We start from the raw sequence: 27,526 nt of genomic DNA, 5'->3' as shown, positions 1-27,526 counted from the left end.
GCGGCCGCATCTGGAATATTGTGTGCAGTTTTGGTCGCCATACTGTAGGAAGGATGTGGAGGCACTGGAACGGGTGCAGAGGAGGTTTACCAGGATGTTGCCTGGTATGGAAGGAAGATCGTATGAGGAAAGACTGAGACACTTGGGCTGTTTTCATTAGAGAAAAGAAGGTTTAGGGGTGACTTGATTGAGGTGTACAAGATGATTAGGGGGTTAGATAGGGTTGACAGTGTGAACCTTTTCCCGCGTATAGAGTCGGATATTACAAGGGGGCATAGCTTTAAATTAAGGGGGGGTAGATATAGGACTGAAGTTAGGGGTAGGTTCTTCACTCAGCGAGTCGTAAGTTCATGGAATGCCCTGCCAGTAGCAGTGGTGGACTCTCCCTCTTTATGGGCATTTAAGCGGGCATTGGATAGGTATATGGAGGATAGTGGGTTAGTATAGGTTAGGTGGGCTTGGATCGGCGCAACATCGAGGGCCAAAGGGCCTGTACTGCGCTGTATTCTTCTATGTTCTATGTTCTAAGATGCAGTAACTGCTAAATCGTTAAAGTTTCTTCAAGCAATAAATCTTTTCCAGTACACACTTCAGAGGTCTTAAAGCAGCTGATAAAAATCAACCTTTTCAAAGCAAGAGACTGGTGTGGAGTATAGCAGTTCATCCAAGTTGTGTGTACACACACATATGCTGTAACCCAGCATGTATGGACAGCTCAAGCAAAAATAATTTCATGAAAGTGTTGAAATTGTCACAACTGTATAATTATCATATTGTATAGTTTGTAAAGGAGGCTAATATTACTTTTAAGAATGGGCACAGTAACTTACAAAATGACTCCCAAATGTCACATGACTACCTTTGTGGATTAAGTTGGTATTGGGTCTAGACTGTATATATTGCAGAAATAAACTACATCAGACCTCTCTGAACTTCAATGAGCTTTTGCAAGAGTAAACAGAAACTCATCGACAACGGCTTCCCTGGAGCTCCTCCTAGCTCACTGTCATCTCATAGTAAGAACAATTCAAACTGAGATAGTTTGAAGTCAATTACCTTGACAAAGGATGGATCAGTTACTATGGAAGCATAACGTAACAGCTTTGAGATTACTGACAATTATAAGACTAGCTGAGAGAACAATTCTGGCAAAGCTTCCCAGGCAGGAATCTCAGAGGTACCCTCTGAGAAACAGTTCTCAGCCAAAGGGTGCACCAAAGGTAAAAGGCTTTCAAAAATCAATTCAGGCTCAACTGAAGAATCCAGGCAATCTGCAGGTGCTGTCTCCATGGAATTAGCCATGATGTGCAGGTACCAGTTTTGGACTAGGTTGGACAAGGTCAAAAATCACATGACACCAGGTTATAGTCCAACAGGTTTCTTTGAAAACACTAGCCTCGCTCCCAGTGCTAGTGAGAGAGGGAGACCTTAGATGCAGAATTTATAAGTAAAACGAAATTCTGCGTTTTGCATATTAATCAGTCGAAACCTGCATCTCCATTCTAACTAATTAAAGATTTAACAGCCGTCTTAGGTGAGTTCAATTCGTTCGCATCAGTTGTATGACCTTTTGATCTTTTACTTATAAATTCTGTGCCTTAGGTCTCCCTCTCTCACTATACCTAAAGAAAGAGCCAAGCTCCGAAAGCTTGTGTTCTCAAATAAACCTGTTGGAATGTAACCTGGTGTCGTTTGAGTTTTGACCATAGAATTAGTGAAGAACAGGAAAGTTCATCTCTCTCTCTCTCTCCCGAAGCTTTCTCTACCAATTGTGTTCACTACTGCAGGCAACCTCCAACTATTCAACCACAGTAGTCAGAGCCACCGTTGAAATCTGTGTTCAAATTTTCACAGTCTTCACTTCTTAAAAAGAATCCTCAAATGAGTAACAAGAGTGTAACGATAACTGACTAATCTTATCTTCATTCTCATAAGTATCTTTTATCCATATCTACCTTTACTCTTTGGATCTCTACTTTAACAAACAATCAATTTTAAGTTTGTTAGAGAAAAGGAGAAAGATTATCTGCAAAGAAGGGTTTTGGATTGAGATAAGGCAGTTTTATTAAAATAAGGCAGGATCTGGCCAAAGTAGACGGGGACAGCTACTTGAAGGTAAATCTGTAACAGATCATTGAAAAAGGCCCAACATCTTCCCTTCAGGAGCGACAAGCCCAAAGAACCATTAATTTATAGGAATATTCAGGACTGAATTAAAGGAAAAAAAGAGATGTATAACATGTACAAAGGGAGCAAAACAATGGAAGCTCAAGGCTTTGGGAGGGTACAAAGCGGTTTACCAGGATGTTGTCTCAAATGGAGTACATTAGCTACATGGAGAGCTCGGACAAACTTGGATTATTTTCGTTAGAGTGTTGATAGCTGAGGGTGACCTGATAGAAGTATTTAAAATTATGAGAGGTCGATAGAGTCTTTTTCCTTGGGTAAAATGTCAAATACTATGGGGCATAAGTTTAAGGTGAGAGGGGGACTATTTAAAGGAGATATGCGAGGGAAGATTTTTTTATACAAAGGGTGGCACATGTCTGGACTACACTGCTGGACATTGGAATCATATATGTTAGCAAAGTTTAAGAAGCACTTAAACAGACACATGAACAGGCATGGAATAGAAGGATATGGACTTGTGCAGGCAGGTGGAATTAGTTTAGAATGGCATCATGTTGACACAGACATGATGGATTGAAGGGCCTTTTCCTGTGCTGTACTGTTCTATGTTCTAGAACACTAGGTAGCTCAGAGGAACGGAGCGATGTTGGGGCGCTTGATCACAGACCCCTGAAGGTGGCAACACAGGTCAATAGGGTAGTCAAGAAAGCATACGGGACACTTGCCTTTATCAGTTGTGGCACCGATTATAAGGGCGGGGCGGTTATTTTGAAACTGTATAAGACTTTGGTTATCCCACAGCTGGAGTACTGTGTGCACTTCTGGTCCCCACACATAAGAAGGATGTGATTGCACTGGAGGGTGTGCAAAGGAGATTCACCAGGGATTGTGCATTTCAGCTACGAAGAGAGGCTGATTAAGCCCAGGTTGTTCTCTTCGGAGCAGGGAAGATTGAGAGGGGACCTGATAGAGATGTGTAGGATTATGAGGGGCATGGACACAGAGAATAGAAAGCAGCTGTTCTCCTTAGTTGAAAGGTCAATAGCAAGGAGGCATAATTTTAAAGGGAAAGGCAGGAGCTTTAAAGGAGATTTGAGAAAATTCTTTCTCACCCAGAGGGTGCTGGGGTTCTGGAATATACTGTCTGGGAAAGTAGTTGAGGCAGAAAACCTCACAACTTTTAAGACGTACTTGGATGAGCACTTGGAAGGGTCATAATATTCATCAAGGCTATAAGCCCAGTGCCAGAAAGTGGGAGTAGCATAAGTAGTACTACATTTTTGGCAGTACAGATTTGATGGCTCAAAGGGTCTCTTCTTTATTGTAAAATCCTATGAACTGTATCACTTCTTACTTAGTAGCTTCAGTAATAGGTTTGCAATAAATTATCTTGCTTAAAACTGAACCATTACTGCTGTTATGTTATAATTGGAATACCTGAGAAACTAAAACCAGTTGTACAAATTCACAGTTTATGAACCATTGTGTGTACACACCTGATGTAGCTCTGACAGAACCGAGATCTGGATTGGAAGGACTGCTCTAGTGCAAAAATGCAAAGCTTTTGACCCTGCTAACTAAACTTGTAAAATTCTGTTTAAAGTGCACAAAAACAGAAATTGCTGGAAAAGCTCAGCAAGTCTGGCAGCATGTGTGCAGAGAAATCACAGTTAACATTTCAGGTCAGCTTCTGAGGAAGGGTCACTCAATCCAAAATGTTAACTCTGATTTCTCTCCACAAATGCTGCCAGACTTGCTGAACGTTTCCACCAATTTATGTTTTGGTTTCTGATTTACAGCATCCGCGTTCTTTTGGTTTCTGTTTAAAGTGCCACTGTTTAATTCTTGCACATTGAGTTAAATCATGGCATCATAGAGTTTTACAGTACAGCAGGAGACCATTCAACACATCATATCTGTACCAGCTCCCAAAAGACTTACCCAGCCAGTCCCATTTTCCAGCCTCATCTCCACTGCCCTCTAAATTCATCACTTTCAAATATATATCCACCTTGCTTTTGAAACCTCTTTTGAATCAGACTCCACCACTCTCCCAGGCAATATATTCCAACTCTGAGTAAAGACATACCTCCTCATGTCATCTTAGCTCTCCTGCTAACAATCTTGAAATTGTGACCCCTAGTTACCAGTACACCAGCAATATATCCTGACAAACCTGTTCTTAGTTTTGAACAATAACAATATCTCAATAATATCTGCTCCAAGGAGGATAACTCTAATTTTCTAATCTTTCTATCTGCCTAAAATCCCTCATTCCTTGGTGTCATTCTCTCATTTGACTTTAAACAAGGTGCCCAGAACTGAAGACAATACTCCAAATGTGGTCTGACCAATGATTTATAGAGATGTAGCATCAGTTTCTTTATTTCATACTCTATTTATAAACCCAAAGATCCTTATAAGTCTTCTTAACAACTGTTTCAACTTGCCTGGGAGAAAGTGAGGACTGCAGATGCTGGAGATCAGAGCTGAAAATGAGTTGCTGGAAAAGCGCAGCAGGTCAGGCAGCATCCAAAGAGCAGGAGAATCGACGTTTCGGGCATGAGCCCTTCTTCAGGAATGAGGAAAGTGTGCCAAGCAGGCTAAGATAAAAGGAGGGACTTGGGGGAGGGGCGTTGAAATGCGTTGAAATGCGATAGGTGGAAAGAGGTTGGCACACCTGCTTGGCACACTTTCCTCATTCCTGAAGCCTATCACCCTCACCTTAACCTCCTTCCACCTATCGCATTTCCAACGCCCCTCCCCCAAGTCCCTCCTCCCTACCTTTTATCTTAGCCTGCTTGGCACACTTTCCTCATTCGTGAAGAAGGGCTCATGCCCAAAACGTCAATTCTCCTGCTCCTTGGATGCTGCCTGACCTGCTGCGCTTCAACTTGCCTGGCCACCTTCAGATAATCATGCATGTGAACTTGCAAGTCCCTCTAATCCTGTATTCCCCTCAAAGTTGCACCACTGACCTTGTGTCTCTCTTTGTGTTTCTTCTAACAAAATGCATTATCTCATATTTTGTCCCTCTGAAGTCACTAAGTGTCATCCTCACAATTCACTCATCATTCTACCTTGTGTAATCTACAAATTTAGAGATTTTTGCCCTCAACAACCACCTCTACATAAATCAGAAAAAAAAGTCCATCATTGATCCCTGGAGAACATCACTTTCAACTCCTCTCCAATCTAAGAAATGCCCGAGTATACCTACCCTCTGTTTTCTATCTTTTAGCCAACTCCGTATCATTGCTGCCAAGGATCCATCAATTCCAAACCTTTCTAATTTGCTAACCAGCCTGCCATGTGGCATATATCAAATGACTTCTGAAAGTCCAAGCATACAAAATCCACCAGGACTAAGAGACTCCACACAGCAAATCAGATCAAAGCTCTGCAGTCCTGCCCCTTTGTATCGTCAACAGTCTTGGACAATTAGGGTGGCGCGGTTGCCTCACAGTGCCAGGGACCCAAGTTCAATTCTACCCTCAGGTGACTGTGTGGAGTTTGCACATTCTCCCCGTGCCTGCATGGGTTTCCTCCGGGTGCTCCAGTTTCCTCCCACAATCCAAAGATGTGCAGGTTGGGTGAATTGGCCGTGCTAAATTGCCATAGTGTTCAGGGATGTTAGGTGCATAGTCGGGGGATATATATAGAGCAATGGGGAATGGGTTTGGGTGGGATACTCTTTGGAAGGTTGGTATGGACTTGTTGGGCCGAAGGGCTGTTTCCATACTGTAGGGATTCTATGATCTATGAATTAAAGAACTAAAAGGAGGTGGAGGCTCTACAAATATCTGCATCATTGATTGAGATCAACGTTAGTACAAACGGCAAGGCGAAAACATTTGCATTCAGCTAAGCCAGCAATGTTGAGTGAAGGACCTGTCTCAGCCTCCTCCTGAGGTCCACAGCGTCACAAGTGCTAGGATTCAGCCATTTAAATTCACTCCACATTGTATCAAAAAGCAGAAGGGAGTGGATACTGTAAAGGCTAAGGGCCCTAACAGCATTCAGGCCATAGCACTGAAGATTTGTGCTTCAAATATGTGCCTAAACCAAGATGTTCCAGTACAGCTATGACACTGAGTGTACTGGAACATCTTGGCTTAGGCACATATTTTCCAAATATGGAAAATTGCCTCAGTGTGGTCTGTCCACAAACAGTAAGACAAATCCAACCCAGAGAATTACCACCTTTTCAGTCTACTCTAACTATTAGCAAAGTGATGGATGCATGGATGGATGCTCTCTGAGGCTCTGGTTTCCTCCAGGGTCATTTGGCTCCTGACCTCATTATAGTCTTGTTCCAAATGTGTAAAAAAAATGAGCTAACTCCAGAGTGGTAACAGGGACTGCCTTTGGTATGACTGCATTTTTACAAACTATGGCATCAAGAATCCTTACAAACATGAGATTGAAGGGAATTGGAGGAAACCTCCACTAGTTGGTGTCATACTAAACACACAGGAAGATGGCTGCAATTGTTGGAGGTGAATCATATCAATCTCGAATGAAACACTGCACCTCCTCAATATAGTGTCCTAGGCCCAAACATCTTCAGCTGCTTCAATGACCTTCTCTCTATCATCAGGTGAAAAGTGCGGATATTTGCTGATGACTGCACAATGTTCTTTACCATTTTCAACTCCTCAGATACTGAAGCAGTTTGGGTTTATAAGCCACAAAACCTGGACAAGGTTCTGTCTCAGGCTTGAGCTGATATGTGACAAGAAACATCCACACTGCACAAGTGCCAGGCAACAGTCATCTCCAACAAGTGAGAAAATAACCACTGCCCTTGAAATTTTCTACTGTATGCAGCTTCCACAGCTTAGCACATAAGTATCACAAAATCCCCACAGTGTGGAAGCAGGCTATTCAGCTCATCGAATCCACACCGACACACCAGAGAGCATCCCAACCATACGCCCCCCCTCATCCCTGTAACTGTGCATTTCCCATAGCCATTTCACCTAACCTCCAAATTCCTGGACACTATGGGCAATTGAGCATAGCCAACCCACCTAACCTGCACATCTTTGGTCAGCAAGAGGAAACCAGAGTGCCTGGAGGAAACCCATACAGAGTTAGGGAGAATGTGCAAACTCCACACAAACAGTCGCCCAAGAAATTGAACCCTGGTCCCTGATACCATGAGGCAGCAGTGCTAACCACTGAGCCACAATACCGCCCTGTAGTCTTGAATCACAATGTTTTATCCTCATTTTTAGATATGCGTGGTGGTGCTTCTGGCATGTTCTCCATCAATCTTCATCAACTAAGGTCTGTTAGAGTCACAAAGATATACAGCAAACAAACAGACCCTTCAGTCTAACTTGCCATGCCGACCAGATATCCTAAACTAATCTGGTCCCAATTGCCAGTACTTGGCCCGTATCCCTCCAAACCTTTCCCATTCACATACCTATCCAGGTCCCTTTTAAATGTTGTAATTGTGCCAGCCTCCACCACTTCCTCTGGCAGCTCATTCCATATACGCACCACCCTCTGTGTGAGAAAGGTGCCCCTTAGGTTGCTTTTAAAGTTTTCTCCTCTCACCTTAAACCAATGCCCTCTAATTCTGGATTCCCCTACCCCAAGGAAAAGTCCTTGTCTATTTATCCTATCCATGCCCCTCATGATTATATAAGCCTCTCGTAGGTTACCCCTCAGCCTTCAATGCTCTAGGGAAAACAGTCTCAGCTCATTCAGCCTCTCCCTATAGCTCAAATGCTCCAACCCTGGCAACATCCTTGCAGCTCAACAGGACATTGGTGAGGTCATTTTTAGAATACTGTATACAATTCTGGTCGCCCTTGTAGAGGTAGCAAGTTACATATGTTATACCAAAAAAGACCCTTCGGTCCAACTCATCCGTGTGAAATACTTATTCCTATGCCATCATAATCCATGATAAAAATGTGCATATGTGAAACAATGGAAATCTTTCTACTTTACCCCACTTTGGAAGCCTGGCAGTTGGCAGACAAGCATCTCATTGTGATTGCAGCTCACCAGACCCCGACTGATCAGCAAATTTCCCAAGCCATCAGTTCGCTTTGCCATAACTGTGACCTTCAGTTCTCCGAGAGTCAAGCCATCAATCTCTTGGGGAACAAACAACAGACCAGATTACAAGGGCAGAGAGCTGGAAATGACTGGTACCAAATCAATAACAGTTGCTCATCCCATCAATCACCACATAAACACCCCAACTACTGTAAACCACATCAATCACACTCCCTCACAGCGTCGGTAACACTATCCCTGCAGATCCCATCGATAACTGCGCAATCTATCAATAACTTCTGCCACACTCACTATCTCACATCTTCAGTGACACACCCCCAACCAATCTATAACTTCCCCACTGTCCTTTGTTGACATGATAACACACCAAGGTCAGTCACATGCTGTCCTTTTATAGAGGATATTTTGAATACTACCTTTCATTTACAGTGGTCAATTCTGGTCTCCCTGCCATAGAATGGATGTTGTAAAAACAATGACTGCAGATGCTGGAAACCAGATTCTGGATCAGTGGTACTGGAAGAGCACAGCAATTCAGGCAGCATCCGACGAGCAGCAAAATCGACATTTCGGGCAAAAGCCCTTCATCAGGAATAAAATGTTGTTAAACTTGAGAGGGTGCAGAAAAGACTTACAAGGATATTGCCAGGATTGGAAGATTTGAACTATAGGTAGAGGCTGAATAGGCTTGGACTTTTTTTTCTCTGGAAGATTGGAGGCTGACCCTATAGAGGTTTATAAAATCACGCTGGGCATGGATAGCACGAATAGCCAAGATCTCTTTCTTAGGGTGAGGGAGTCCAAAACTAGAGGGCATGTTAAGGTAAGAAACGAAAGATATTAAAAGAACTTGAGGGGTAAGTTTTTGGGTGGTGCATGTATGGAAGAGAAAGTGGTGGAGGCTGGTACAATTACAACATTTAAAAGGCATCTGGATGCGTATATGAATAGGAGGTTTAGAGGGTTATGGGCCAAATGCTGGCAAATGGGTCTAAGTCAGATTGGGATGTCTGGTCAGTGGACAAGTTGGACCAAGGGGTTTGTTTATGAGCTGTACAACTCATGGAGGACTCTAGGACCAGAGGGCATAGTCTCAGAATAAAGGCGTGCCAATTTAAGACTGAGACAAGGAGTAATTTCTTCTCTAGAATGGCTGAGTGTCTTTGGAACTCCCTGCCACAGACAGCTGTGGAGCAGTCCTTGTGAATGTTTAAGGCTGAGTAGGTAGATTGTTGATCAGGAGAGGCATCAAGAGTTACGGCAAAGGGCAGGAAAGTGGATGAGACGAGTGTTCGACCAGCCGTGATTCAATGAATGGTGGAGCAGGTTCAAAGGGCTGACCAATCTACTCCTGTTCCTATTTTCTACGGTCTGATGCACTTTCTCTGCATAACTCTGCAATTTTTCTTCTACAAGTGTTGCTCTATCTTGCCTTCCAAAGTTATACCTCTTCAAACAAAGTCACCAATGCCTGAAAATGAGGCCAAAGTACAAAGAGTTAAGACTGGAAAATCAAGGTAAAAGAACCGCAGAAATGGGTGTGCAAGGTTACTCAAGCATCATCCACATCTGGTTTCACTGAGGAAGTGGAATGATTACTAACCTTCTTGTGTCAATTGGACAGCATGGAGTGCTGCCACTGCCCCAAGCTGGGGCTGAGGGCTGCTGTTGATCAGCTTCACTAGTGCTGTACTGGCCAGTAGTCGGCTGTCTGTGTGTAAACTCTGCAACAGCAAACAACATAGGGGTAAGAAATAGAGACAGCCTGCATTATTCCACCATCGCAACCACTCATCCCTCCAGCTTGCCCCTCAATCATGATACTTGGCCTCATTCACTCTTCTGATCCATTCAGGACACCAACATCACCAGTTTTCCTAAAGCTCTTCTCAAAACCAGATTCCTTCTTTGTGAAACCCACAGTATCTTTTCAATGACTCATTCTCCACAAAGGCTCCATCTGCCCAAATCAGGTTCCTGTTCCTAGAAGGAAATAAGGGAAAGGTCTTCCAACTAACTCCTCATACATGCAATCAGTCTTCTCCTCCTAATTTTGTAAATGCTCAGTGATCCTCCGAATTTTCCACCTCTATTCCAGAAGCTACTTTATGCAGATCCCCACTTTCCTGTGTCGCCTGCATTCATATGAAGACTGATTCCTCTCTCCAACTTCTCTGAAAGATGGAAACTTGCAGCCGGCACACATTTCCTTCTCTTCCTGCTTTAAAACTCAAAGCTCGACTGCATGTCAGTGCTTTCTCTAAATTATCTGACCAGCTTATGCTTGAGTAGCAGAAGGGGGTAAGACCAGGAAAGCATATATCCAATCCCACCCTCACGTACTCTGATGGAATCAGTCCTGTCCTGCTCCCCAGTATCACTCTGCCCTTCCCAATCCTGACTTCAGATTCTGTGTCCTTTTACTTGCTCGCTCTAATTAAAGATTAAAGACACTTGCCGCTTTCATCCACTGAAACCTCTTAAGGAAAATATGACTCAATCTCTTTTATCAACTGAATCCTATCTCCAATAACTAGACTACAATCCAGAGGAATGAAAATGGTCTCTAGTCTTCTGAATGCAGAGCAATGGACTGGGATGTACTGCAAACACATTGTAACCTTGGCAGTAACTCACCTGGCTCATGATGACTTGGAACAGAAATCCCACAATCCTTTGCAGAGCTTCTTTTCCACACTCCCCCCTCCATACAATGGCTCCAATATTTTTGGGTACAGCCTGGAAGATCTGAAGACAGATCTAGGAAGCCAGAATGGGTCATCAGGCACATATAAACAAAGACGCAAATGTTTCTGACAAGATTACAGCAAACTTAGTTGATGTTTATTCTGACTAATTTCTGCCCTTAGAACTATTACACTGCTACCCTTCACTTGCGTAAGACACTACAGTATTTTGCAAAAATACGCTTGTTCAAAAAATATCTACAAGTACACTCCAAAATATTTCAAATTGGACATCATGAAAAACACAATAAAATATAACTTTTCTCCATTAAGCACAATGAATACCTCAATTCAATTGCAATCCCTGCTATGTTTAATACGTACATTCAGTGACAAGCATTCAATGGAGTTCAACAAGTTATTAACTCCTTGGACAGCAATCTTTCCTCACTGCACATCTTTAGTGGCTGTCCCCTCAGTATGCAGTGCTGGATCTTGGAATGGGCTTTTGTGCAACACTTGCTGAGGACAACTCTTTGTGCTGAAAGGCCAGCCAGTTTCAGGGACACCAAACTGCATCTTTCACCAAGGTGATAACCCTCCAGGTACAATGATATTTTTTCTGGTCTGTGTCCCCGTGAACAACCTGGGGAACATGCTTCTGCATCATAAGGCTGCTCAGGATGAACTCAACAAAACCAGTGCACTTATCTCCAGCAAAGGCACTTTCCAGAATGACCTAGTTCTGGAAGTATCCCCAATAGGAAACAAAAATATTTAATATCAAGACCATTGAAGATCTTACACACTACAATTAAATCATACCCCACTCTTCTAAACCTCAGTGAAAACAAGTTCAGCCGCTCCAATTCATCGAAAAACTAAGTCAATCCACTCATTCCAGGTATTAATCTAGTAAACCTCTTCTGAACTGTCTTCAATGCATTTACATCTGTATTTAAATAAAGAGACCAAAACTGTACACAGTGTAGGAAATAGTTGTTTAAGATTGTTTCATGGGAATAATACATCCATTTGGATAGACCATTGGTTAAAGGACAGTTTCTTTACTCAGAGAGTAGTAGGGGATTGGAACACACTGTCTGCAAAGTAGTAGACTCGCCAACTTTAAGGGCATTTAAATGGTCATTGGTTAAACATATGGATGAAAATGGAATAGTGTAGGATAGATAGGCTTCAGATTGGTTCCACAGGTTGGCACAAAATTGAGGGCTGAAGGGCCTGTACTGTGCTGTAATGTTCTATGTGGTCTCATCAATGCCTTGTACAATTCAAGCATAACATCTTTACCTTTATGCACAATTCCTCTTTCAATAAAGGATAGCATTCATAATTATTTGCTGAACATTCATACGAACTTGTTGTAATTACTGGAGTGAACATCTAGATCCTTCTACATCTAGGAATTCTGCAGTTGTTCTCTGCTTTTTAATTATTCCTGCCAAAGTGAACAAAAGACATGATCCACTACTACTATCCTTACATACAGATAAAGGAGGACACCACTTCGACTGGGACAACACATCCATCCTAGGACAGGCTAAACAGAGACTCGCACAGGAATTCCTAGAGGCCTGGCATTCAAACCGGAACTCCATCAATAACCACATTGATTTGGACCCCATTTACCAACATCTGAGAAAAAGAACCAGAAATGATATTCCTCACCTTAACAGACCGAGATACATAAATAGAAAGCGGGACATAACACCAGTGCTTCACCGGAGGCTCACTGATGATGTTACCTAGCATGGTGATGAAACCAACCTTCCAGCTCAGTGAGCAAACTTACTTCTGAACCTCAACTTGAGCGACAAATCTTCTCAAAAATTGCAAACTTCACTTTTGTCCACTCACTCAATCTCATCTTGGAACTCACTCAATCTTTATCTTGGGGTTAAAAATTATATTTGGACATGACATTGAGCAACAGAAGGAAAGTGGAAAAACAAATTAAATAAGTCTGCTGTTTAAAAAAAAATATTTTGGCTGGGAGGGAGCCATGATTATCTGCAGGAACCATTCTTTTATGCAGTTAACACAGAGTCACGGAGATTTTTTCAACTGATGTTCTGCACAATGGAGTGTCTGGAAAAGTACTGAAAGTACTATAAAATGACAATACAGCATGAACCAGAACAATCCCACTCGTTGAACTTTCAACATCAGACTGTGTTCATGGGACTGGGGCCATGGACTTTCCCTATAGGACTGCGGTTCAATAGACCAATGCCACAGAATCGGAGATAGAACTCCAAGTGCCAGCCATTCAACGTTCCTGCATGAAGACAAGGCAGTGAGACTCATTAGTTTGTATATGTACCATCTATCAACCCCTCAGAAAACGAACAGGAAATGACATCACCACAAACCCCAGGAACCCCATCCAGGACAAACATATAAATAGAAAGCAGGAGGCAACAGCTTCACTTCATTTGGAGGTCGCCACTGATGATGTTGCCAGGTAATGAAACGTCTGGATATCAAACCTACAGCTCAGCAAACAAACCTACACCCTAAACCTCAACCTGAGCTACAAACCTTCACAACCTTGCAAAAATGTACAAAGTAGTTTAAGGTAATAGATTCTCTCATTAGTTGATGGATATATTAGGTAGAGTGAGCTACTCAATTAGCTACATATTGACATGCATGTGTGTCCTTGCAAACATTTTGAACAATTTAAAGATCCCATGAGGCCCTTTAAGTCTAACAACACAGAAGAAGTGTCAAGTGAGGTTTTCTGGTAAAGCTCAGGAATAAAAAAGGGGCAGTCACATTGCTCCCAAATAGACAGAGGCAACAGAGAAACAAATATGTAGACAATTCACTGAAGTATGCAAAAAAAGCAACAGGGTAATTATGTTAGGGGATTTCAACTACCCCAGTATATATTGGGATAATCATGGTATAAACGGTTTAGAGGACTCAGATTTTTTGAACTATATTGAGGAGAACTTTTCATAAAGACATGTGTACGGTCCTACAAGGGATGCTACAGCACTGGACCTACTTCTGGGAATAAAGCCAGACAGGTGAATTAGATGATGATAATCTGTGAAGCTCTTGAGCAGTTTGATATAGAAATCCATAGATCCAAATGAGTTGTATTCCAGGCTGCTGTGGGAGATGAAGGAGGAAACTACAGAATCCTTGACCCAAAGTTTTATTTCCTCTTTGGCCACAGGGGAGGTGCCAGAGGACTGGAGGACAGCAAATATGTTTCCACGTTTCAAGAAGGGTGATAGAGATACACCAGGGAACTACAGACCAATGAATCTCACATCAGTGGTTGGGAAACCTTTTGGAGAAAATTCTGAAGAAAATGAATTCCTATTTAGAGAGGCAAGGTTTTATCAGAGATAATTAGCATGGCTTTGTCAGAGGGAGGTCATGCATAGCAAATTTGGTTGAACTTTTATAGGAAGTGACCAGATTTGTAAATGAGCATAGTGCAGGTGATGTAGGTTCTATGGATTTCAATAAAGCCTTTGACAAGATCCCACATAGAAAATTGATGAAGAACACAAAAGCACATGGGATTCAGGATACTTTAACAAGTTGGATCCAAGTTGTGATCAGGACAAGAGCCAGAGTGTGATGTTTGAAGGCTGTTTATGTGACTGGAGGCTGGTATCCAGTGACAGACTACAGGAATGCCCTCTTAAAAGTGTCAATTGAACCCACCTGCTCCGCATTTCCAGACACTGCATTCCTGATCGTAACTACTTGGGCTATAGGAGAAAATTCATTCTCAATCACATTTTATCTCTTTGCCAGTCACTTTAAATCTGCATCCATTCATTCTTGATCCTATGGCCAAAGGGAATAGTTTCTTCCTGTTCCTCTGTCCAGACCTTTCATGATTTTGAAAACATTAATCAAATCTCATCTTAGCCTTCTGTTCTCCAAGAAAACAGTCCCAACGTCTCAAATCCAGCTTCATAATTGATGCTTCTCACGGCGGAAGCATTCTCATAAAGCGCTTTTGTACTCTCTCCAATGGATCCACTTTTGTGATTTAAATAATTAACTTGGATGAAAACATAGATTGGTGGGTTAGTAAGTTCACAGAGGATACAAAGTTTGGTGAAGTTGTGGATAGTGTAGAAGGTTGTCAAAGGATACAGCAGGATATAGATCAGTTGCAGATATGGGCAGTGAAATGGTAGATGGAGTTTAATCCAGGTAAGTTTGAGGTCTTGCACTTTGGAAGATCAAATTTTAAGGAAAAGTATACAGTTAATGGCAGGACCCGAAACAGCATTGATTCACAGAGGGATCTTCGGGTTCAAGTCATATTGCCCTGAATGTCGCCATGCAAATAGATAGGGTGGGAAAGAACTTGGAAAATAACAGCCAGTACAGGCCCTTCGGCCCTCGATGTTGCGCCGACCTGTCACACCAATCTGAAGCCCATCTAACCTACATTATTCCATGTACGTCCATATGCTTGTCCAATAACGACTTAAATGTACTTAAAGTTGGCGAATCTACTACCGTTGCAGGCAAAGCATTCCATACCCTTACTACTCTCTGAGTAAAGAAACTACCTCTGACATCTATCCTATATCTATCACCCCTCAATTTAAAGCTATGCCCCCTTGTGCTCACCATCACCATACTTGGAAAAAGGCTCTCTCTGTCCACCCTATCTAACCCTCTGATTATCTTATATGTCTCTATTAAGTCACCTCTCAACCTTCTTCTCTCCAACGAAAACAGCCTCAAGTCCCTCAGCCTTTCCTCGTAAGACCTTCCCTCCAAAACCAGGCAACATCCTAGTAAATCTCCTCTGCATCCTTTCCAAAGCTTCCACATCCTTCTTATAATGTGGTGACCAGAATTGTACACAATACTCCAAATGCGGCCGCACGAGAGTTTTGTACAGCTGTAGCATAGCCTCATGGTTCCGGAACTCAAACCCTCTATTAATAAAAGCTAAAACACTGTATGCCTTCTTAACAACCCTGTCAACCTGGGTGGCAACTTTCAAGGATCTGTGTACCTGGACACCGAGATCTCTCTGCTCATCTGCACTCCCAAGAATCTTACCATTAGCCCAGTACTTTGCATTCCAGATACTCCAACCAAAGTGAATCACCTCACACTTGTCCACATTAAACTCCATTTCCCAGCTCTCAGCCCAGCTCTGCAGCTTATCTATGTCTCTCTGTAACCTACAACATCCTTCGTGACTATCCACAACTCTACCGACCTTAGTGTCATCTGCAAATTTACTAACCCACCCTTCTACACCCTCATCCAGGTCGTTTAGATTAGATTACTTACAGTGTGGAAACAGGCCATTCGGCCCAACAAGTCCACACGGCCCCGTCAAAGCGCAACCCACCCATACCCCTACATTTACCCCTTACCTAACACTACGGGCAATTTAGCATGGCCAATTCACCTGACCTGCAATTCTTTGGACTGTGGGAGGAAACCGGAGCACCCGGAGGAAACCCACGCAGACACGGGGAGAACGTGCAAACTCCACACAGTCAGTCGCCTGAGGCGGGAATTGAACCCGGGTCTCTGGCGCTGTGAGGCAGTAGTGCTAACCACTGTGCCACCGTGCCGCCCACTAACGAACAGCAGTGGACCCAACACCGACCCTTGCGGTACACCACTAGTAACTGGACTCCAGGATGAACATTTCCCATCAACCACCACCTTCTGTGTTCTTGTGGGAGGAAACCGGAGCACCCGGAGGAAACCCACGCAGACACGGGGAGAATGTGCAAACTCCACACAGTCAGTTGCCTGAGGCGGGAATTGAACCCAGGTCTCTGGCGCTGTGAGGCAACAGTGCTAACCATTGTGCCACCGTGCCACCCATTCTTCCCCATTTTGTACAATAGCCTATCGTGGGGAACCTTATCAAACGCCTTGCTGAAATCCATATACACCACATCAACCAGTTTACTCTCATCTACCTGTTTGGTCACCTTCTCAAAGAACTTAATAAGGTTTGTGAGGCACGACCTACCCTTCACAAAACCGTGCTGACTATCCCTCATCAAATTATTCTTTTCTAGATGATTATAAATCCTATGTCTTATAACCTTTCCCAAACACTTCACCAACAACTGAAGTAAGGCTCAGTGGTCTATAATTACCAGGGTTGTCTCTACTCCCCTTCTTGAGCAGAGGAACCACATGTGCTATCCTCCAGTCTTCTGGCACTATTCCTGTAGACAATGATGATTTAAAGATCAATGCCAAAGGCTCGGCAATCTCCTCCCTGATTTCCCAGAGGATCCTAGGATAAGTCCCATCCAGCCCAGGGGACTTATCTATTTTCACACACTGCAGGATTTCTAATACCTCTTCCTTGTGAACCTCACTCCTACCTAGTCCAGTAGCCTGTATCTCAGTATTCTCCTCAACAACATTGTCGTTTTCTAGAGTGAATACTGTCGAAAAATATTCATTAAGTGCTTCCCCTATCTCCTCTGACTCCACACACAACTTCCCACTACTATCCTTGATTGGCCTTAATCTTACTCTTGTCATTCTTTTATTCCTTAAATACCTATAGAAAGCCTTAGGGTTTACCCTGATCCTATCCGCCAACAACTTATCATGTCTCCTCCTGGCTCTTCTGAGCTCTCTATTTAGGTCTTTCCTGGCTACCTTGTAACCCTCAAGCACCCTAACTAAGCGTTCGCATCTCATCCAAACATAAGCCTTCTTCCTCCTCTTGACCAGAGATTCCACTTCCTTCGTAAACCATGGCTCCCGCGCTCTACAGCTTCCTCTCTGCCTGACAGGTACATACTTATCTAGGACACACAGGAGCTTTTCCTTGAATAAGCTCCACATTTCTAATGTGCCCATCCCCTACAGTTTCCTTCCTATCCTATGCTTCCTAAATCTTACCTAATCACATCATAATTGCCTTTCCCCCAGCTGTAACTCTTGCCCAGTGGCATACACCTATCCCTTTCTATCACTAAAGTAAACATAACAGAATTATGATCGCTATCACCAAAGTGCTCACCTACTTCCGAGTCTAACACCTGGCCGGGCTCATTACCCAGTACCAAACTCATGCTCGCGCGAGGAGATTGAGCAATTCATCAACTTCACCAACACATTCCACCCCGACCTTAAATTCACCTGGACCATCTCTGACACCTCCCTCCCCTTCCTGGACCTCTCCATCTCCATTAATGGCGACCGACTGGACACTGACATTTTTTACAAACCCAGCGACTTCCACAGCTACCTGGAATACAATTCTTCCCACCCTCCCTCCTGCAAAAATGCCATCCCGTTTTCCCAATTCCTCCGCCTCCGCTGTATCTGCTCCCAGGAGGACCAGTTCCACCACAGAACACACCAAATGGCCTCCTTCTTTAGAGACCGCAATTTCCCTTCCCACGTGGTTCAAGATGCCCTCCAATGCATCTCGTCCACATCCCGCACCTCCGCCCTCAAACCCCACCCCTCTAACTGTAACAAGGAGGATAGTGGGCTAGTGTAGGTTAGGTGGGCTTGGATCGGCGCAACATCGAGGGCCAAAGGGCCTATACTGCGCTGTATTCTTCTATGTTCTATGTTCTAACCCCCCTGGTGCTCACCTTCCACCCTACCAACCTTCGCATAAACCACATCATCTGAAGACATTTCCGTCACCTCCAAACGGACCCCACCACCAGGGATATATTTCCCCCCCCCCCAACCCTTTTCCGGCTTCCGTAAAGACCTTTCCCTCAGTGACTACCTGGTCAGGTCCACACCCCCCCAACAAATCACCCTCCCGTCCTGGCACCCTCCCCTGTTATCACAGGAATTGCAAAACCTGCGCCCACACCTCCTCCCTCACCTCCATCCAAGGCCCCAAAGGAGCCTTCCACATCCATCAAAGTTTTATCAGCACATCCACCAATATCATTTATTGTATCTGTTGCTCCTGATGCGGTCTCCTCTACATTGGGGAGACTGGACGCCTCCTCGCAGAGCGCTTTAGGGAACATCTCCGGGACACCCGCACCAATCAACCACACCGCCCTGTGGCTCAACATTTCAACTCCCCCTCCCACTCTGCTGAGGACATGGAGGTCCTGGGCCTCCTCCACCGCTGCTCCCTCACCACCTGACGCCTGAAGGAAGAATGCCTCATCTTCCACCTCGGAACACTTCAACCCTAGGGCATCAATGTGGATTTCACCAGTTTCCTCATTTCTCCTCCCCCCACCTTGCCCCACTTCCAACCTTCCAGCTCAGCACTGCCCTCATGACCTGTCCTACCTGGCTATCTTCCTTCCCACTTACCCACTCCACCCTCCTCTCTAACCTATTATCTTCATCCCCACCCCCATTCACCCATTGTACTCTTTGCTACCTAACCCACCCTCCTCTCTGACCTATCACCTCCATCCCCACCCTCACTCACCTATTGTACTCTATGTTACTTTCTCCCCACCCCCACCCCCCTCTCATTTATCTCTCCACTCTGCTGGCACCCTGCCTCTATTCCTGATGAAGGGCTTTTGCCCGAAACGTCGATTTTCCTGCTCCTCGGATGCTGCCTGACCTGCTGTGTTTTTCCAGCACCACTCTAATCTAGATTCCAATCCAGAGACCTAATGATGGCTTGCAATGAAGCACACCCATTGTTTTTCTCTGGTTGGATCTATGCTAGTGTAACAGAGGAACAGCGTCAATAATTGCTTCAAAACAAAATATTGTAATGGGAAAGAGGCAGTCTTATCAGAATCATTTGCCACTGAAGGCCATTCATGCTATTGAGTCTGTATGTCTGTCATCAAATTTAAGGTCAAAGTTTTCTTACCTGATGCCAAAAATTGTGCTAAGGAGGCATTTGGTGAAGGAGCAGGTGCTATGGGAACTGGCTTCAATATAGGACCTAATTTCTGGAGCTGTTTAGGGGGCCTATATCCAAGCCCTGGAAAAGTGCCAGCTTTTGGTACAGCAAAAGGTGTAGAAACATTTGGTGGATGCATAATAACATTACAAAGCACTCCTTGTAGTTTTGTGGTGAAGTTCAGATGATGAAGGAGCGTCACTCCAAAAGCTAGTGTGCTTCCAATTAAACCTGTTGGACTATAATCTGGTGCTGTGTGATTTTTAAATTCCAATTTGGACTGCCACTGACCTTCTTGTTCCATAACCACTAACTTTTGCTGGCAAGTGTACTATATGGCACTCTATCAAATGGTTTCATGTCCACCACATCAAACATTCTCCTCAAACACTCTTTGTTGGTTCATCAAAAAACATAGTTAAACATTTGACTTTAGAAAAATCCAGTCATCCCTGAACAAATCTGCATTTGCTTGAGGGTTATTTTTATCCCAAAGTATAATCATTTCTAGAAGCTTCTCCACTACCAGGGTGAAACTGGCTGGCTTGGAGTTTTTGGTCATATCCTTGCATCCTCTTTTGAATAAAGGTGTAACATTTGGATTATAACTTCACTAATACAATGAATAAAATAAATCTTAGAAACATTAAAAACATGACCTTTAACTGTTCATTCAAGAGTGCCCCTGCAGATGGTGGTGAGAGTCTACATTCCACCTCAGGCACATCGACAACCGACATTGCTTGGAGACTGCTCATCATGAGAGAGGTCTCAACACAACAAACCGGTCCATTAAACTACAGCAAACACACTAAAAAGGATAAGCAATGGAAATGCCTCACCTTGACAGTCAGTTGACTCCAGTCTCTGTTGCCTATGCTCTCGGACTCCAACAGGTGACTAAGGGTGTCAGACACTCTATTTAACAGCAGTTCAAGGTGATCAGTGCAGGTAAACCAGCCCACATGCTTCTCCACACAAGCACTGACTGAAAGAATGACAAAGCCTCCAAGTTACTGCCAGTTACAGTCAATCACTTCACCGCCATGAGGATTAACTGCGCAGTCTAATAAAAAGAGACAAACAACTCCCTGGAATAATGGGATTACTGGAATCAACTATAACAAAACCCCATAAAAAGTCCAACAGATAGCCACTCTGGAATGCAGCATAGATTCTCACCAAAATGGCTAAAGACTCAGAATAGTGTGTAGCCAGCCCAGGACATCAGGAATGAGAAATTACAAATTAATTTTAAAAATGTGGGCATAAGGAAGGAAGAGCACAGGGTCAGGCATTCCACTTGCATTGGGTTCAAGTTCTGCCCAAGCCAACATAACAAACTCTCCTCTGGCTGCAATCTGAAGTAAATATCAGCCACTTTCGATATAGCTTCTGCACAGAACTGGCGATGAATAGCAGAGTCAGAACTGGAAATGATTTACACTTCGGCAGTGCAGGGCAGTTAAATTCAGGATTGTTCTCTGCACTAAAGGAGTTTTATTCTATATCTAAGCTGTACTTTACCTGTCCTGGATAGTACACTGGGAGCCAGCTTCCCAACAGATGTGAGTGCCAACAGTTGGAACTCCCAAAGTAAGCATACAGGAAACGCTAATGAAGTCCTGCAGCAATTACCAAACACAAGTTTTTGTAAGGTCATGGATCATGTGTCCAGAGGTAGGTTTGCTATTATTGTACCACATGACCTCCTGATTACAATACAGTAAAGGCATCGAAGAACAAGTCTGTACTTGTTTTGAAAAGGACCTTGAAGAATTTGCACCAATTGTAAAGGAATCAAATGTAACTTTCTTCGTAGTAAGAATTAATGATCAATGAGGTTGGTAATATTTGACCTGGAATCAGTATCGACAGGAAAGAAGTTAAAACACAGAAGCCTTGTGGCTGACAGACACAAAGGAGAGTAAGAAGGCAAAGGACAGTTGTAAACAGAAGGCAATCAGCACACAAGTGCAACCAAAGAAAAAGCAAAGAAAGAAAGACAAACACAAATGTATATGAAGTGAAGACAGTAAAGCTGTCAATGAAAAGGCTAATTTTCTGTTGAGTAAAAAGAAAAACAGAATTCGATCAGCGTTTACAGATGCAATGCACAAGAGAGCTTTTAAAAAAAGACAAAATTCTAAAAAGTGATGAACATAACCTCAACAAGTAAAATTGCTGACAGTTTGTATCAGAGGACCAAATCATGAACCAGGTACTATTGGTCATTCAGTTAAAATGGAAATCTCAAAAACTAGGCCCACAAGATTGACATGGCCAGACAGGAGAGAGTGATAGATGTGTGCCTTGACGGTTTTAACTCTATCCAGGGACATTCTTCCCCCATCCTTAGTCTGTGCTTTCCTGTCATACCACTTACGTCTCCTGCTACGATTGCCATAGGGAAAGTGTAAACCACAGGGAAAGTGACCAAGTGAAGAAATTGCCAAGATTGGATAGAATACACCTGCCAGAGAATGCAAATCACATCCAAACAATTTCGTTGAAAGCCTGAGGTTGAAGCCATATCCGTTTGGAGTTAAGTAGGTACTTGTTTTTGCCTGAGATGTACCTGTACAGGTTGTTCTGCTATAACGCCCATTTCGTTAACACAAATTCACTGTAACACAATTGACAAATTGAAGACACTGTTTCTGAAGTGCGAACTTTTAAATGTGTATTGGCTATAATGCAATTACATCACCAATACTTTAAGCGCTGTTCCTAAAGCATAATTTTTCTATAACACAGAGTTGCACAAGAACATAACTATCACGTTATAGAAGAACCACCTGTATTGTATTGACTGTGTACACTGAAAATTACCTTTTTATTATAACTTGCCTGTTAAATCATGTATATTTTGTATTGATTCTGATTGTCCTCAAATTAAAAACTAAAAAAAAGTGAAATCTCGGCAATTTCTTCACTTGGTCACTTTCCCCGTGGTTTACACTTTCCCTATGGCAATCGTAGCAGGAGATGTAAGTGGTTTGACAGGAAAGCACAGATTAAGGATGGGGGAAGAACAAGCACAACACCAGTGTGTGATCTGCTGAATATAAACAGACCCAGTCACATACCTGTTTGCAGCTCAGTCACTGACAGCACCTGAAAACAAGAAAGTGGAGAAGGGGAGGCAACAGAGTGAAACATGGCTTATTACAAAGCAAAATAATGCACTGAATAAATAACAGCTTGTATGAGAGAGGGGTCAAAATGCAGTCTATGATCAAAGAAATCTATATATATATATATATATATACACATACACAAAATTACACATACGGAGGGAGGACATTTAGTCTCTCTGTTTAATGATCTAAATACCTGTCTTATACACCTATATATCCTATCCCTTAAAATGTCTGGATGACAAAAATCTATCAATCCCAGATTTAAAATGAACAACTGACCAAGGTCAATTGCCACTTGCCAAAATGAATTCTGAACTTTACCACCCTTGACGTTTTGCAATATCATTCCTGAAAAGTTTGGCTCAAATGTTTTGGCAAATTTCGCCTCAGTCTAACCACGGTTTTGTGTGTCTTTGGCAGAATTTCTTGCCCCTAATATTCCCTCTTCCACACAAACAGACGCACACACCCTTTTTCCTCCTCCTTTCATAAAGACGCTGACAAATTGCATTCCCACGAGCCTCTAATTCCTTGTCCACTTGCTGTCCATCAGCATGGATCAGTTTCAACACACAAGCGACACACACATTAGCCCCCAGACAAATTACATGCGCGCTGTTCCATTTCAGCCTGCAATCTGCTTGCTCACCGTCCAGTCCTTTGATGACAGGAGAGCTCGAGAGAGCTTACTAGTAACACCACAAAGTGTCAACATGGAGTAAGAGCCAACAATGTTAAATGACACAATATACCCATGAACTCCCCAGTTAGTCTGCACTATTAAACCCCACGTACCCCCTCTCTCTCCAGTACGTCACTCTGCATCTTCTTGATCACTGCATTCCTCTTCTTCTGTTGACCTATTAATCAACATCAAAAACATGACTGTGAGAAAGAGACTTGCATCTGTATAGACTTGTACACAGTTATATAGGTCACAGGATGTCTAAAAGCACTTTACAGCCATGATTTGGAGATGCGGTGTTGGATTGGGTATACGAAATTAAAAATCACACAACACCGGATTATAGTCCAATAGGTTTAATTGAAAGCATTAGCTTTCGGAGTGCTGCTTCTTCATCAGGTGGTTGTGGAATACACAATTGTAAGACACAGAATTTACAGCAGAAGTTTACAGTGTGAACAGTAGAATGAAACTTGATCGCACATATCGACACAGACATCAAGTTTCTACAGAAATGCAAGCATGCAGGGAAGATCCCAAAAGGATTAAACTAATGTGGTCATTCTAACATTTGATAGACTTAAAAACAATCAAAGTATTTTTCAATGTATAATTTCAGTTACATCACACTGTAAGCTTTTGCTATAAATTCTGTGTCTTACAATTGTATACTCCACAACCATCTGATGAAGGAGCGGTGCTCCGAAAGCTAGTGCTTCCATTTAAACCTGTTGGACTATAACCTGGTGTTGTGATTTTTAACTTTTTACAGCCAATGATATACATCAAACTTTGTTTTAACCAAGACCATATCAACTGACATTCCTGATAAACTGGCAAAAATTATATACTTCAAATACAACAATCTACCACGATGTCCAAGTATTTATGCTGTACATAAGTTATAACCACGACGTGTTTTTCCTTGTACTATGTTTCTTTTACTTACTGTGTGTGTTTTACATTGATTTTTAGTAGGTGTGTTGATGTTTTACAAAGAACTTTTTGAGAGATGTTGACGTCTCAAAGCTTCATATTTGGTCAGTTTACTGCGATTGTACGTATATCTTAATTATCTGGAATATTTCATCAACTAGCACACTTCTAGTCCCATAGATGTGGGCGGCACGGTGGCACAGTGGTTAGCACTGCTGCCTCACAGCGCCAGAGACCGGGGTTCAATTCCCGCCTCAGGCGACTGACTGTGTGGAGTTTGCACGTTCTCCCCGTGTCTGCGTGGGTTTCCTCCGGGTGCTCCGGTTTCCTCCCACAGTCCAAAGATGTGCAGGTCAGGTGAATTGGCCATACTAAATTGCCCATAGTGTTAGGTAAGGGGTAAATGTAGGGGTATGGGTGGATTGCGCTTCGGCGGGGCGGTGTGGACTTGTTGGGCCGAAGGGCCTGTTTCCACACTGTAAGTAATCTAATCTAATCTAGATGCCAGTTAATAAAAACTTTGCCATACTTAGTACTATCAAATTTGTAATTCAGGACACAAGAGAAATATCCATCTGTAGTAAGAAATGGGTGAGTGTTGTAAGCAGTAGAGATAGGAGAGAGGAAGTGAATGATGCAAATGAAAAGAATGAGAGCAAGCAAGTGATGCGGGTGGTGAAGTTGGGAGCAAACAAGTGTTGCACACAATGGAGATAGGAATGAGTGAGTGGTAAGAGAGATTGAGGTGGGCAGGAGCATGTCAGTGTTATCCCAGATGGAGATGGGAATGAACACACAATGACAATGGGAGAGATCGAGCAAGTCTTGCAAGTAAGTGGAGATAGGAACAAACTAGAAGTGGCAATGGGAGTAAAGTGAATTGAATGATGGAAGTAGATTGGGGGCAGTCAATTGGAACAAAAAGGGTGGATAAGATGGGATTAGAGTGAGTGAAGGCAAGGGGTATGGAGAGACAGGAGGAGATGAGAACAAAGAGAGTGAAGGTGACGACAGTGGAGATGCAGAGGAGATGGGATGATTTTTTTTAACCCTTCTTACAATATTGGCATCTCAAGCTGAGCCAACATTTATTACTCTTCCCTGGTTAGCTTTGCAAAAGTGGTGGTGAGCTGCCTTTTTGCTGCATTCCATTCAGTGCATGTGCACCATCTATGTTATTAGGATCAAGTTCCAGGAAACTGATCCAGCAACAGTGAAGGAATGGTGATATACTTCCAAATCAGGATAGGAGGTAACTTGGACAGAAACATGCAGGTGGTGGCTATCCCATGTATTTGCTGCCCTCATCCTCCCAGATGATTGCCATTATGGATTTGGAAGCCTCCTTGATAAATTTCTACAGAGCATCTGGTGGATCATACAAAATACTGCTACTGAGTGTCGGTGGATGTCAGTGGATGTGGTACCTATCAAGTGCTTTATCCTGAATGGTGTCAAGTTTCTTGAGCGTTGCTGGAGCTGCATTCATCCAGGCAACTGGAGAATATTCCATCACACTCCTTACTTATGTCTTGCAGATGATGGACAGGCTGTGGGGAGTCAGGGTGTGGGTTACTCCTCGTAGGACTCTGAGCCTCTGATCTGCTCTTACAGCTACAGTATTTATATAGCTAGTCCAGTGGAGTGTCTGGTCAGTAATAACTCCCAAGAAACTGATAGTGGGAGATTCAACATTGGTCACGCCATTAAATGTTAAAGGAATATATTTATATTCTTTCTTGTTGGAGATGGGACTTGAGATAGCTTTCGCAAATAGAGTTAAGGAGAATCCAAAGGGTTTTTACGAATATATCAAGGACAAAAGGGTAACTAGGGAGAGAATAGGACCCCTCAAAGATCAGCAAGGCGGCCTTTGTGTGGAGCCACAGGAGTATTTTGCATCAGTGCTGAAAATGTGTTGCTGGAACAGCGCAGCAGGTCAGGCAGCATCCAGGGATCAGGAGAATCGATGTTTCGGGCATAAGCCCTTCTTCAGGTATTTTGCATCAGTACTTACTGTGGAAAAGGACATGGAAAATATAGCATGTAGGGAAATATATGGTGACATCTTGCAATATGTCCATATTACGGAGAAGGCTGGATGTCTTGAAACGCATAAAGGTGGATAAATCCCCAGAACCTGATCAGGTGTACTGTAGAGCTCTGTGGAAAGCTAGGGAAGCAATTCCTGAGCCTCTTACTGAGATAGTTGTATCATCGATAGTCACAGGTGAGGTGCCGGAAGACTGGAGGTTGGCTAAAGTGGTGCCACTGTTTAAGAAAGGTGGTAAGGACAAGCCGGGGAACTATAGACCAGTGAGTCTGACATCGGTAGTGGGCAAATTGTTAGAGGGAATCCTGAGGGACAGGATGTACATGTATTTGGAAAGGGAAGGACTGATTAGGGATAGTCAACATGGCTTTGTGCGTGGGAAATCATGTCTCACAAACTTGATTCTTTGAAGAAGAAACAAAGAGGATTGATGAGGACAGAGCGGTAAATGTGATCTATATGGACTTCAGTAAGGCGTTTGACAAGGTTCCCAATGGGAGACTGGTTAGCGAGGTTAGATTTCATGGAATACAGGGAGAATTAGCCATTTGGATATTGAATTGGCTCAATGGTGGAAGACAGAGGGCGGTGGTAGAGAGTTGTTTTTCGGACTGGAGGCTTGTAACCAGTGGAGTGCCACAAGGATCAGTGCTGGGTTCACTACTTTTCATTATTTATATAAATGATTTGGATGTGAGCATAAGAGGTATAGTTAGTAAGTTTGCAAATGACACCAAAATTGGAGGTGTAGTGGACAGCGAAGAAGATTACCTCAGATTACAACTGGGTTCTGTGAAGTGACAGATGGAGTTTAATTTAGATAAATGTGAGATGCTGCATTTGGGTAAAGCAAATCTTAGCAGGACTTTCACACTTAATGGTAAGATCCTAGGGAATGTTGCTGAACAAAGAGACCTTGGAGTGCAGGTTCATAGCTCCTTGAAAGTGAAATCGCAGGTAGATAGGATAGTGAAGAAGGCGTTTGGTATACTTTCC

The 27,526-nt window shown here is 43.1% G+C and overlaps 1 protein-coding gene across 6 annotated transcripts in view; it reads right to left on the bottom strand.

The window, feature by feature from the left end:
• The window catches only part of LOC122562872 (tRNA (32-2'-O)-methyltransferase regulator THADA), a 236,575-nt gene that overhangs the window by 197,191 nt on the left and 11,858 nt on the right, over positions 1-27,526 (bottom strand). For 4 of the 6 annotated variants that reach the window (XR_015761289.1, XM_088000251.1, XM_043716172.2 and 1 more), the window contains exons 2-7: positions 23,652-23,716; positions 22,803-22,830; positions 20,556-20,701; positions 10,807-10,929; positions 9,773-9,893; positions 8,098-8,246 (exon numbers count right to left, since the gene is read on the bottom strand). Coding sequence is in view for 4 of the 6 variants with exons in the window: in XM_088000251.1 (XP_087856377.1) it covers positions 8,098-8,246; positions 9,773-9,893; positions 10,807-10,929; positions 20,556-20,701; positions 22,803-22,830; positions 23,652-23,716 (632 nt within the window). In the remaining 2 variants the exon portion in view is untranslated. Of the gene's footprint in view, positions 1-8,097; positions 8,247-9,772; positions 9,894-10,806; positions 10,930-20,555; positions 20,702-22,802; positions 22,831-23,651; positions 23,717-27,526 lie in introns of those variants that run through there. The other 2 variants (XM_088000252.1, XM_088000253.1) reach the window with 2 other exon arrangements.

Source organism: Chiloscyllium plagiosum, unplaced genomic scaffold, assembly GCF_037043375.1.
Source record: "Chiloscyllium plagiosum isolate Xiang-an unplaced genomic scaffold, Cpla_swu_hap1 HiC_scaffold_24, whole genome shotgun sequence".
In the NCBI taxonomy this organism is placed as follows: domain Eukaryota; kingdom Metazoa; phylum Chordata; class Chondrichthyes; order Orectolobiformes; family Hemiscylliidae; genus Chiloscyllium; species Chiloscyllium plagiosum.
Note: the sequence above shows the minus strand (reverse complement) of the source record. Positions and strands in the feature narration are given on the sequence as shown.